Genomic DNA, 12,401 nt, shown 5'->3' on the forward strand with positions numbered 1-12,401 from the left:
CTGAGCTTGTGTCAGGATAGCAGAGCTACTTCACAGGTCAGGGCCACAAGGACTGACCACAAAACAGAAACCACTTCATTAAAGTTGGTCATTCACTACAGTGATAAAGTAATTAAAGCCTCCTGATTGCTTTCTCCCCCTGCTGCTGCTTCTCTACTACAAACATGAAGGCTCTGGTATAGATGGAGCTGTTAACACTTTGTCAGTGGAAATCCAGAGCTGTCTGAGTAAGAGAAATGTTTTATGGGGACTATAAATAGTTTTGCATTAAAGCAAATGTATTCTTCCACCTAAAATAGATTCACCTTGCAAACAGCTAAAGGACGCTTTCAGCGCCAGAGGAACACCTTCAGACTCCCCTCAGGAGACAGAAACAGCCTTTTTCCCCTGAAAGAGCAAACAACAGCAGTGAAAATGCCTCTGCTGCCACCTCCCCTCTTCCTTTTCCCCACTGCCTGGTAGCATCCCTCTGTGCTTAGGTGCCATCCTGAGAGACCACCCAGCATCCTTTCACCAAAAAAGGGATGTTAATTAATCCAAGTAACTCTTCCAATAATTTTTTACTACATGCTTGCAACATGCCTGCTCATTATGTGGGTGAAAGGGATGAGAAAACTTTGGGGAGAGGGAGCAGCGACTTCCCACAATCACTCAGAGCAGTGGGTTGCTTCTCCTTTGCTCCAAAGGGAATCATGCATTCAGACAATGCAAACATCCTCTCTGCCAGGGCTGCAATGTGTTAACAACACTCTCCTCTTGCTGCCAGAGCATAATTTCATTCCCTATGGAGAAACACGGGTGCTGGTGGTGGGGAAAACAAGGAGATGTTAGAAGAAAAAATATATTTTTAACTCACCTTGAGGCTATGTGTTGGGTTGACGACGCAGACAAGTTGCCCGGCAGCTGAGAAAACCCTCTTTGCCTTGTAGTGCTGAAACCGCAGGTGAATAAGATCTAACACAGCCCCAAAGCACTGGGTGAAGAAAAGCATCACAACTTTTGGCGTTGCTGCTGCTGCTGCTGCTGCTGGCAGTGGGCAGGGGAAACAGTCAGGGAGCCCCTGAGTCCTTGAGCCCGGGGAGGGAGTGCAGTTGGAGAGAGCTACTCTCCAGCACAGCTTAGCATGCCTTCATATTCATCATCAAAATAAGACGGGAAGAGGTTTGCAGCAGCGGGGCGGCCAATGGAAAGGACAGAAATGTTATCCTTGAGGTCCGGAGACAGCCAATAACAAATGCCTCCCCTCCAGAAACTCCCTGATGAATTGAGCCTGGCGGAGAATGTATTATTGAACATTACCATACATCAGCACATTGCATTTATCTTGTGATTACAGCCAGTCATACGTAAGGCTGTGGAGATATGCAGGCAAAATTGATTGCTTAACATCTCCATTTATTAATTGCCTTAATTTAACAAAGGAGCAGTTGGATACCAAAGCTACATGTAAGGCATAAGGAAGAACCCCACCAGTGAAACTGTTAGAAAGTAGCAAAAATAGGTTAAGCTGACTATGTTTTACTGAGGGAGAGAAATCAAATATGCAAAGAGAGTCACAGTTCCTTGCAGCGGTTAAGCAGAAGTAGAGCTTGCTACATAAATAGATTCGCGTCTGTGCATTCACAGGCTTCAATTTGGATTTTCACCACTCTGAAGTTTTCTAAATTTTATATTCTGCTACTTCACAAGGGTCTCAGCACACAAATAACATTTCCCCCATCACTAAAAATAGGAGAGGTCACATCTCTGCTCTGGTGCAACTTGGAATAACTACATTTAGAGTCAGTGATGTTTTCCTGATTTACACTTGCTGGCGTAAATCAGGTCTGATCAGGTCTGTTGGACACAAAACATGGTAATTACTGGATGCTGGAACTATGAGAGCATAAAAAGGCACAGAGCATGCTTCTAAAAATAATGAAATACGTGATGCATGAGAGCACACAGAGAGAAACTTGCACTGAGGGAAAAGTGACTTCTAAATCAACAGAATAATTAAACATGCAGAAGGCTTTTGCTTGTCATTCATCTGCATATCGGTGAGCAGGAAATTACAAATTAGCCATTAGATAGTCCTAGATATTAAAAAGGAATTAGGGAAGTGTAACAAAAATAAACATGCTTTTACATATTATTACCAGTGCGTATCTCTGTTGGTGGGCAGGGATCCCTCTCGAGCCATTGAGTCTCATTAAACTTGAGTCCCTGTAACTGGGTTTTCCAGGAGGTGACTGCAGCTGAGGGAATCAGAAAGCACATTCATTTCATGGGACAATCCTGTGTGATATGTTGCTCTGCTTGTTAATAAATCAAAGAGAGTTAATTTAATTAGCTCTCTGCCAGAACTTCCTATCAGGGTGCTATTTAGGCTTGCTAGCTAAGTACTCAGATGGCTTATTTAGCCTTGGTAATCCTTTTTCCCTTCAAATCAGAACAGAGAAAAGTAGCTTTTCTTTAATTTTTTTTTTTTTCTTTTTAAATGTGAGCCCCATGCTGGGGGTGACACTGCTGCTGAGGACAGAGCAGCCCCTGTAAAGCGCAAGAATTAGCCTGGGACTGTATTGTCACAACTGCCTCTTCCTAAATCAATACTGCAATTCTGGTTCTGCCAGACTGCAGAGAACCTGTGCATCAAAAAAAAAAAAAAAAAAAAAGGGAGGTCTGAGTAGATAAATAAGTGAAAAATGTGAATGCTGGAACAGTTGATTACACAAGCCCCCCAAAAAACATTAAGGATGGAAGGAGTATGTATCTCTCAGTTCTTAACATTTGGTTGTAAATGAGAACTGGAGATAATTATTGCAGTGCTGAGTGACACTTTGAGAATATTTTCAGGCAGACTTGAGGACAAGTGAGTGAATTGATTTGCTTAAATGTATTTTTTTTTCCATTCCCAAAGTAACTGTGAGCATCCAGCTATTTATTATTTGTTTCTTCCTGATTTGTAGTTGGTAGCTGCACAAATACTTTATACTAGGAAATTTCAGTCTGCAAGTTACCAGTGCAAGTATTCTGCCTTAAATGAGCAAAACATCCTCTCTATTTACTCTGGTTATTGCCACCTGAATTCCTGGAGATTAATTCTGTTTGACTGATTGACTCAACTGAATGACTAGACTTGGGGGGCACCCCCATATCCATGGGGAACAGAGATTGAACCCCTTATCCCTGCTGTCCAGATAGTCTCATGGCTCTGGCAGTTCCACAGTCCAGCCCCCTTGAGACCCAGCTACTTTCTGGGGGTTGGGAGGAGAGGTGTCCCTGATCCCACAGGTGCATAGGAGCATCTTCAATCTAAATATACATCCATGCCTCTGGGCTAGTATACAAAAAGGGTTGTTGTTGTTCAAAGCAAAGACTACCTTCAGGGATGGTGAGGGACCTTTGCAATGCCCAAATCCCTGTATACATCTGTGCCCATCTCGCTTGCTATATGTGACCTTCCAAGGAACAACTCTCCGACACCAATATTTGTGAAAAAGGATGAAAATGGGTGTTCAGTACATCTGAAGGTAACTCCTGTTCAGCACATGAGTTCACGTTCATGGGAGCACTTTTTGGAATTGTTTTACTGCCCGTATTTTGTCCAGAGTCCTACACACCGCACCTGCTTACAACAGGTAAGGCATTTCAACATAGGATTTAGCACCTGCTTGACAAGGGACCCAACACCCACTGAGCCACAGCAGCTGGCTGTGCACACAGCTTCACTTGCAAACAAAAGCTCAGCAGTGTGGTCTCGCATGCATGTATGGATCCAGTTCTTTCTTCTCCTTTTGCAAACAGAGGCTCTTGACCAGCATAACCCCATTAACTGGAGTACATGGTGGTCTCATCCAGGCTTGGGAATGCAAGGTCTGCTACCCTACCTGGCCTCAAACCTTGGAGCGTGTCCTTGATGGCATTATTGAGCTGTATGGGGGCAGCCAGAGAGACGAGGAATAAGTTCATGTGCAAGGGGCACGTGGTGAATCCCATTAAATTGCTGGTTACAAATTTCCGGTGACTGCAGCCATTATTTCCAAGATGGTTTATTCTGTAACAGACAAGTGTGAAGTGGCAGAAGTCCATAGGCTGAATCTCCATTAGGATCCAGATTTTGCCAAATTAGCAGCTCAAGTGGCATCACCATAATACACATGGGATTACAGTGCTCTAACAGCTCAGCTGCTGCTGCGACTGCATCAGGTTTGCATGGTAATAGGATCAGCTAGACATAAAAACTGACTGCAGCAGCAATAGCTTTCCAGTTTTTCTGTTTTCCGGTTTTTCAGGTGAAAGGAAAATGCTTGTGGAAACCCTCAAGTATCTAAGCACTGCATGACTTGGCAGGATGATAGCCTGAAAGATGCATTGCTCGGTCCAAATCCAGTATGAGATTTTGAGTTTCAATCAGTTTTTTTAATCTTTCTGACTGGGCACTTGTAGGGGTGACCATCCTACATGATGCTCTCTCTCCCTTCCTGCTCTGCAAGACATTGCAGACATAGCAAACCCAAGCTCCTTTTCATCCTATCTGTATATTTTGCTGACACCCCTGGGATGATTCCCATGCAGCTGATACTAGGGTGCTCTCCATTACCAACAGCCATAGGAGAAATGTAACCTGACTTGGACAACATCAGCACTAGTCATTATCCCAAGAACAGGAGAGGCAGATGCTGCTCAGGGTATCACAAGTGTCCATTCGGGCAGCTAACCAGCCTGCTTGTGTGTCCACGTTTCTGACTGCTGGTAGGACTTCTGGCAAGGCTGGCTGGTGTGGGATGTACTCTGGCTCCACTTTTTATATTTCCTTGGGAAAGGAGCCAGACCAATCTAACCGGTCGCTGCCCTCTAGCAGGGACAGCCTGCATGGGCGCCTTGGTGCAGGGAAGGATCCCTCTTACATTTTCATCCTTGCCTTCTAGGGATGTTAACTGGGTGTTTAAATGTGTCACTGCCTCCATCTAGCTAAGGTTCGTTTTCTGTCTGGCCAGGGGCTGGAGGAGCAGGATCCATGCCAATTAGGCACTGCTCCCTTGTGTGTCTACATCTGAGTGCATCAGCCCAGCTCTTTTTATAGTCCTTTATAGTGGGGGCAATAGGGCACACTAAGGGTGCGTTTCCTTTGACCTGACTGGGGCATCAGGCAGTTTTCTGCATCCTTTGAATGCAAACAATGTACAAAGCTTCCTGTGTTCTCCCAGGTCTCACAGCAGGTTTTGAGGAGAGATGTTTGCACTGTTAGTTATCATTTTCCTCTGTTGTCTTTTAAGCAGGAACATAAGAAAAGTCTCACTAGTTCAGCGCAATGATCCCTCCAGCCCAGCCCCCTGTCCCCAGCAGTGATTACAGGAGATGCCATTTTGAACTGGTTCATGGGCAGGGACCACCATCTGCTGTCCATTCTGCTGGTATTCCCTAAGCACTTAAAACTGTCATCTTGCGACATTACAGGGCACATCTCTAGAGAAGCAGAACCTTTTGGAAGAAGAAGCGACTTTTAAAACTGGCAGAAGAGTTGCAGCCCTCCAGGCTGCCCCCTGTAAAGTACATGTAACTTCATACTGACTGCTTTGTGCTTTGACTGGAGCCCATCCTTTCCAAAAAGCCTGGCTTTGAAGATTCCTTTGAAGGAGACCAGTGGTACCTCCTGCTAAGTTCTAAGTTCTTCCAAAGATTATTTATCTTCACCAGTAGCATTTTTTTATCTTTTTTTCCAGTCTGAATTATTTTCCTGCATGAGCTTCTGCCTTCATAAAGTCATTGTGCTTTCCCTCACTGTGAACTGGGGCAGCCTCTGTCGTCACAGACTTTCTCCATGTGAAGACATAGTTTTGCCTAAAACCTCCATCAGCAAACCCAATAGACAGATAGGGTCTCCTTTGCAAAGCACCTTTCTTGCCCAAGATCAGGTCACTCTTGCAGCTTCTCCATGCATTTTCTCTACCTCCTCCTCCGCTCTTGTCAAGCCTTGTCCGCTTCTCACCTCCAATGAGTACAGAAGCAAAAAGACCCATTTGGCTCACAGTGTCATGGGGCTCTGGTTACAGGTGTGACTTGTCTGCTCCTTTGGTTCTCCATTCCCACGCTTCCACTTCACTTGCAGGGCAGATCTGACACCACTCAGTGCAGCCACAAGGGAGACAGAGCTGCCTGTGGACAGGGAGGAGAACTACAGATCTCCCTGGGAAATGCACGGAGGTACTCCCTTTTCTCATCTTTTTTAGTGTCTACGATGATGAGAGGTGAGAACATCAGCAGATCTTTTTTCCTGTTTTTTAAAAATCAGCTGTTTTTTCAAAAGCAAAGTACTGCCAAAAGTTGTTGGCTTTACCAAAATACTTTATCTGTGGTGAATTATTTTGCCACGTAGGTTTTCAGAAATCTATTCTGACTGCATGCAGCAATATAAGCCATAGCTGTTCTGGAACTGTACACATGCACTGGAATTGTACACATCAGCAGAAACTGATCTTAAATGTCTCAACAGTTTTTGTTTTCTCCAAAGGACAGCTTTCATTGGACAAGAACTATCAAAAGCAATCTATGAAGCAGTTAAATAACATGCCAATTAAGATATCAGTGACAAATGCCACAGACAGTCTTATGAAACTACAGAGAAAATAGAATTTGCTGAACTCGAACCAATTTTGCAATTCAGAGGTTCTTCCCAGCGTTTCCTGAGTGCTGCCTTCCTCCTCCCTCTGGACAGCTCGCTTTCAACCGTGTGTGGTCATCGCCCCCAGAGCTACTTTGCAACACTGCACATCCAGCACCGTGACTGGTATAACTGGGGATACATGCTGCTGCTGTTCACATGCTTGGGCCATGTCTCCCCCATCTGTCACAGAGCAAAAGTCATTTCTACACCCTCTGGCCACCTGCAAAGCATCATCACTGCACAGCTGCTGAGCTGGGCTTTCCTGTTAATCTCCCTTTGGCAGAAACTTACATTTCCCTCTGGTATTGAAGGACACTAATGTGGTAAGAAGTGTTTTTCTTTTATTCCTTTCAAAACCGTCCTTCCTACATTGATATTAGCAGTACATGAGTTTTCAAGTTGCTGGGTCAGGAGGGGAATTCTTCGTTTCTCCTTGGGGTACCTCTGCTGCCAAGAGAGAAAGGTTTCTGCCTCCACCTTCTTAATTTTGTCCCTTCACACGGCTGCATTAGGTATGCGCTGTCTTCCTCTGCTCGCTTATTAACGGGAGAGTTTATGGCAATATCTCATGCCACTTCTCTGCAAATGTTATACCCGAGAGAGCATCTCCTTTAGCTCTCACTAGCAAGCCAGCAGCTCAATAAAGACACTTTACATTTTCATGCTGTTACTAGATAAAATAACTGCCATCATTTCCTATTCATAGTGGTTGTCTGGTGCCTAAATTACCATAAGGACCTATTGCTTTCAATTGCCAGCCTAACAGTGTCGACCAGAGATTCCTGATTCCTCAGGCCGTATCACCTGGGTAGATGGACTGTATCTGCCTCAGTTGCCTTGTGTTGGAGAGAAAAACCACCAGCAGCCAGAAGAAATGGATGGAGGAGGCTCCTTTTCCTGCTGAAAGCACAGGCAGTGGCTTATTCAGAGGCAGCGTCTAATTCTGAGTAGGTTTTAAGGGATGGGGAGCTTTTCATTTGCTGGGAAGCCTGCCTGAGAGGCTGTCTCTGGCCCCTCTCTTTGCTCCCAGAGGGAATGCTCAGCCAAGGGAAGTGGTAGTGCAGTTGACGCCCTTTTATCTCCTTAGTGTGCTCTAAATTACACACGCTGGTTTATAATCAGGAGGCTGGGGGCCTCCCTAGGAGCTGCCACAGTCCCAGTGGGCTTTTTTTTCAATCCAACTGCTTTGAAATAAACACAGAGACACACACAAGGGGATGTGCGAAGGACAGACAGGTAGCAGGAATGAGACAGACTTGCTGTGCTCACGTCAAAGGGTGAGAAACTTTTGGGAGTGCAAAGGAGCCCTGATGAACCAGGTACTGCTGTTCCTCACTTCCCCACCAAGGAGAAGGGCCTGGACAAAGCAGAGGTGGAGGGCTGTATCCAAATGACCCAGCAAGACAGAACGAAGTCTCTCCTTTTCTGGGTCACAAGAACGATTATTCAGGCTGGGAATGGTTGAACAAGTGTTTTTATTTCAGACCCCTTTTCTAAATTTCCAATCCCTTTTCATGAGAGTCCTTGGGACAGATTACAGCAATATTTTTCTGTGCAGTCCTGATCCCTGGTGAAACCGGGGTCCACCATCACTATCTGAAGGTCTCACAAGCTCCTGCCATCTAAAGGCTTGCAGATCCCACTGATGACCAGAGGCCAAGTGGGACATGTAGTCTTTCCAAATCTGTATTTAATAATTTGAAAAATGTGCCTGCCAATGCCAGTGTTTCTGAGGCATTTCTTCAAAGTTCAATTAGCTAATGGCACAGAGATTCAGATTGATGTGGAATGAGAGGCAGCATTCAGTGCCAAGTGCTGTTAAGAAGATTACTGTGTCCCAGTGTATCACCACTGGCACCCATCCCACATGAACTGCACCCAGTAACAGCTTGGAATGCGTCCTTTCCCATCTGCACATGTATCAAAGACATCCTGGAAGCCGGCAGCATTTTTTCAGCCCACAGATAGCTAAGGTTGAGCCCACCTTGGTCAGCAATGGTGCAGGGACCCATCTGCCCAGAAAGTGCACACAAAAAAGGTTGCTCAGCAAGAAGGGCCTCACCTGGAGGACCAGATCCTCTTCCCATGTTCCCCCATGGAACATGCTCCTGTGACATCAGTGGCATTTATAGACAGGTATCTGATGGCAGAATTTTACTTAGACTATTTATTTTACCATGAAAGATAATCTCAGGAAGAAAAAACAGAGGTGGCTCTCGTCTGTTTCAGTCCTCCCTGAAATGAATTTTTGGGCTGTCCTTCAGCTCAATATGCTCTTGTAATTATGCTGATGTCAGCAGAGACCAAGCACACCAATGCCTGCCATTGCCATCTGTCCAGCATGGTGAAAGCCACCCAGCTCCCTCTCGGCTACATTCTGCAGTTTCTTTGCATCTGGACTAGTGTCTTGTGAGCCAGAGAGACAGGCTGTGGTGTCCTGAATCCACATCACAGCCCATCTTGCCTTGGCTACCACAGCAAATACCAAGGCAAGAAATACTGGGGAGTGTTGTCCAAGTATGACCTCTTTTTACCTTCTCTTTGCATCACAGGTGGAAGAGTAATGCTGTGCAGTGCTTCAGCTGGAAGCATGGACAGGGCAGAGGATGCTGGTAGAGCAGCAGAGGGGGGCAGAAGGCGAGATTTAGGGAGTCAGAAGATGTTCCTATAAATATTGACCTGCCTTGTGTGGTAGAAGGAGTATGTCTAGAGTTATAAACCTTCAATTCACTCTTCTTGGAGCAAGACAGCAAAACTTCCCTTCATACTGGTGGGCATGTCACCCCACCAAGTCCCTCTGGGCAGGAGGTTTCTCACCAGTATAGGTTTTCTACAGTGCTTGAAGTAAATTTAAAATACATAGCAGTGGAAATGACAACAACCAAATGAATATTTGCGGCCACATCACATTCTTGGTTCCCCTGAGGAGAGCAGTTTCAATACTGAGTGTTGCCTGTTTTGGGGCACAGCCACAGGACAGACTTTATTGCTTTTCTTCCTGTGTTTGTAAATTTAACTAAATTAATTTGATTTATATAGCAAATAAACGGGTGATTCTTTCTCCTGGTGTCACACACAATTGTCAAATAGACTGCTCCTGCAGCCACCTCTCCACCAATAATAACAACACCTTTTAGTGAAAAATAATCATTTGAAGGGACAACAGTCCTAATTGCATGATGTCTTAATTTTGGCTCTGTTTTCCAGAGAATAACCAATGTTTTTCAAATGAGATCGGTTATCATCTCTGGGGATACAGCCACCTCCTTCCTGGAATGCTTTTCATGCCGGAGGATGCACATTGAAACCGAGAGCGATATTGTCAGTGCAAATCCCAGCTGACACCATGCATTTCTGGCTGTGATACAGCCAGCTCCTGAGAGGCGAGCAGAGCCTGACCTTGGCGCAGCCAGCAAAGACCAAAGCTGAAAGCTTCCAGCCTGGGATATAGCTCTGCTGCTTTACGCTGAAGGGAAAACTCCCAAAGCCTGGCCTCCAAGATTTTTCCAACAAAGCGAATGCTTTGAGTTAAACATCTTGATGTGAAAACATCCCTCTGCTGGCAATAATAGCTGAGGGAGCATTCCCAGTGTGATTTGTGAGTAATAGCACTGGGACTATAACTGCATGCATTGCTCATCATGGCACATCAGAGTCAGGCAGTAATTCAAAGCCTTATTTCCTTTCTTTGGGGGCTCAGTGTTTCAATTGTTTTTTGACATTTTTTACCAAATATCTGAGCCTTCAATAAAACTGAGCATCCAGATAGCTCATCATGAAACCCAAAAGCAAGCTATCAAGACCATTATGACTATGTCTTGACCTATTATCAGAAAACAAACAACTCCTGCATAACTCTTGCCAGCAATTAGCGAGTGGATAGCAACCCACTCCTCCCCAAGCCCTTCCACCACTGCCTCCTACCCACCCAGCTGTCGCCCTCAATCAAGGAAAGCCCCACTGAGCAGATGAGCCCTGACCCGTGGTCTTGAGGCCACCGCACTCCGGCTCAGGGGGTCTCAGGAGGCTTCCTTCCCGAATGCACATTGCTTTACATTTTAAATGGCAATTTATAAAACCATGATGCAGCTAATGTCGAAAACACGACTTGTTTGAAAGCAATCCCTGTCACACAGCATAACAATGGCATGCCTCAGGGTTTGCCTTGTGTTTTTTTAATGTAAAGATATCAAATGATCAGCTGAATCTCCTGGTGTTATTTCACCTCTCTGTATGAAGCAAGCTCATCGGACACACTTTTCTTAATTTCTCAGCAATCCCACTGAGATTCATTTTTCTCCAGGGTTAAAATATTCCAGGCATTTAAAGTACAAAGCAAATGATTGTATTAAGTTTGCCAGAAGGACTATCAACCTTTTATGGGTGTAAACAACCCTATTTGAATGATTTGGAAAGGTGGCTGTGATATATTTTTCACTTTCGTTATTTCTTTCGATAGCTTTATAAATGTGCTCTCTACTATCTACAAGCAGTGTACATCTCAATTATATATGACATGTTTGTTTTTAACTAAAAGCAAATCAATAAAGAGACTCCACTTTTTATTTAATGTTACTATTGGATGTTTGTGCACAACAAAAAAAACCCCACAAATACTAGTTGAATCATAAAAATCCAAACAGTTGCTTAAAGAGCATAAAAAATAGATGCCAAGCTTTTGTTTTTCTGAATTAGATTATAAACCATGCCCCTACATCTGCAATGCAAAGTAGCAGAGCTAGAGGATAAAGCATGAAGCAGCACCTTCACCCCTCTGCCTGTTGGCATGGTGGCTTTGTTTTAAAGCTCAAGAGAAGTCATCCTGCCTCGGAGAACACCTACCACCCACCCTGGCCCATGGCCCATCAAAAGAAAGGAGGAGCTGTGACAGATTGCAGTCACAAAGTTCAGATCAGGATTTTTTTCTTTTTTTTTTTTTTTTAATCCCAATTTCATTCAGCCCCTGATCCAGTGTGCTGCCCAGGCATCGCCACCTCATCTGCATTTCTGCTGTGCCTGCTGAGGGTGAGATGCTCCAATGCACAAGCACAAATGGTACAAAGCAATAAAGGAGGACCTGACATCTTGGGTGCTAAATCCATTTCCCTCTAGCAAAGAAAATAAGCATGTTTTGGTTCCTCCGAAACATCAGTGAAGGAGGCTTGGCCACTCTGTGTCTCTTGGCCCTTTGGTCCCTGGCTGAGCCTGTATGGAGCTGGAGCCATTTGGCAAGAGAGCAGAAGTGTCAGTTTGGGGACAGCACAGGCATGTTCCTACAGCAAGATTGGGCACAGAGGGTGTCTGTGTGCTCTAGGGCGAGGTAGGGGTGGGAAGCACTCATGGCACCCTAATCTCAGCTGTAAGGATGCTCACACCACACGTGGGTGTCCTCAAGCTCCCTGGGAAGCCCAGCCTTTCCCAGTACATGCACTTTTCATTCTCACAGCCCCATTTATCTCCCACTGCCAGTCTTAGAGTGGTGATTCCTTGGTACCTGTGGCTTGTCTGGATGTGGATACATCCATGGATGAGATGGACTTCTCCACCTCAAAGGCCAGGGCAAGGAGAGTGGCAGAGGAAGAACACAGAACCCAGATTAATTTACACTTAGCAGCTATTGCTAATATTACTGGTTTCCCTCATGAGCAAGGTGAGCAAATAAAAGAATTTAAATGGCTTTTTCTTCTTGTACATATGATTTTTCCACTGTTGGCAGATCCCTTCAACTAATTTCCCCTGGAGAAGAGTAAGCCCT

General features: G+C 45.0%; 1 protein-coding gene across 1 annotated transcript in view; it reads right to left on the reverse strand.

Annotated features, from left to right (window-relative positions):
* Positions 1–8,736, reverse strand: part of SIAH3 (siah E3 ubiquitin protein ligase family member 3) — a 52,463-nt gene extending 43,727 nt beyond the window's left edge. Inside the window, exons 1-3 of the mRNA XM_017814997.1 lie at positions 8,709–8,736; positions 2,139–2,237; positions 857–973 (exon numbers count right to left, since the gene is read on the reverse strand). Of these exons, the coding sequence (XP_017670486.1) occupies positions 857–973; positions 2,139–2,192 (171 nt within the window). The 5' untranslated portion in view covers positions 2,193–2,237; positions 8,709–8,736. The remainder of the gene's footprint in view (positions 1–856; positions 974–2,138; positions 2,238–8,708) is intronic.
* Between the last annotated feature and the right edge of the window lie 3,665 nt (positions 8,737–12,401).

This window comes from Lepidothrix coronata, unplaced genomic scaffold (assembly GCF_001604755.1).
Source record: "Lepidothrix coronata isolate B3197 unplaced genomic scaffold, Lepidothrix_coronata-1.0 Scaffold48, whole genome shotgun sequence".
In the NCBI taxonomy this organism is placed as follows: Eukaryota; Metazoa; Chordata; class Aves; order Passeriformes; family Pipridae; genus Lepidothrix; species Lepidothrix coronata.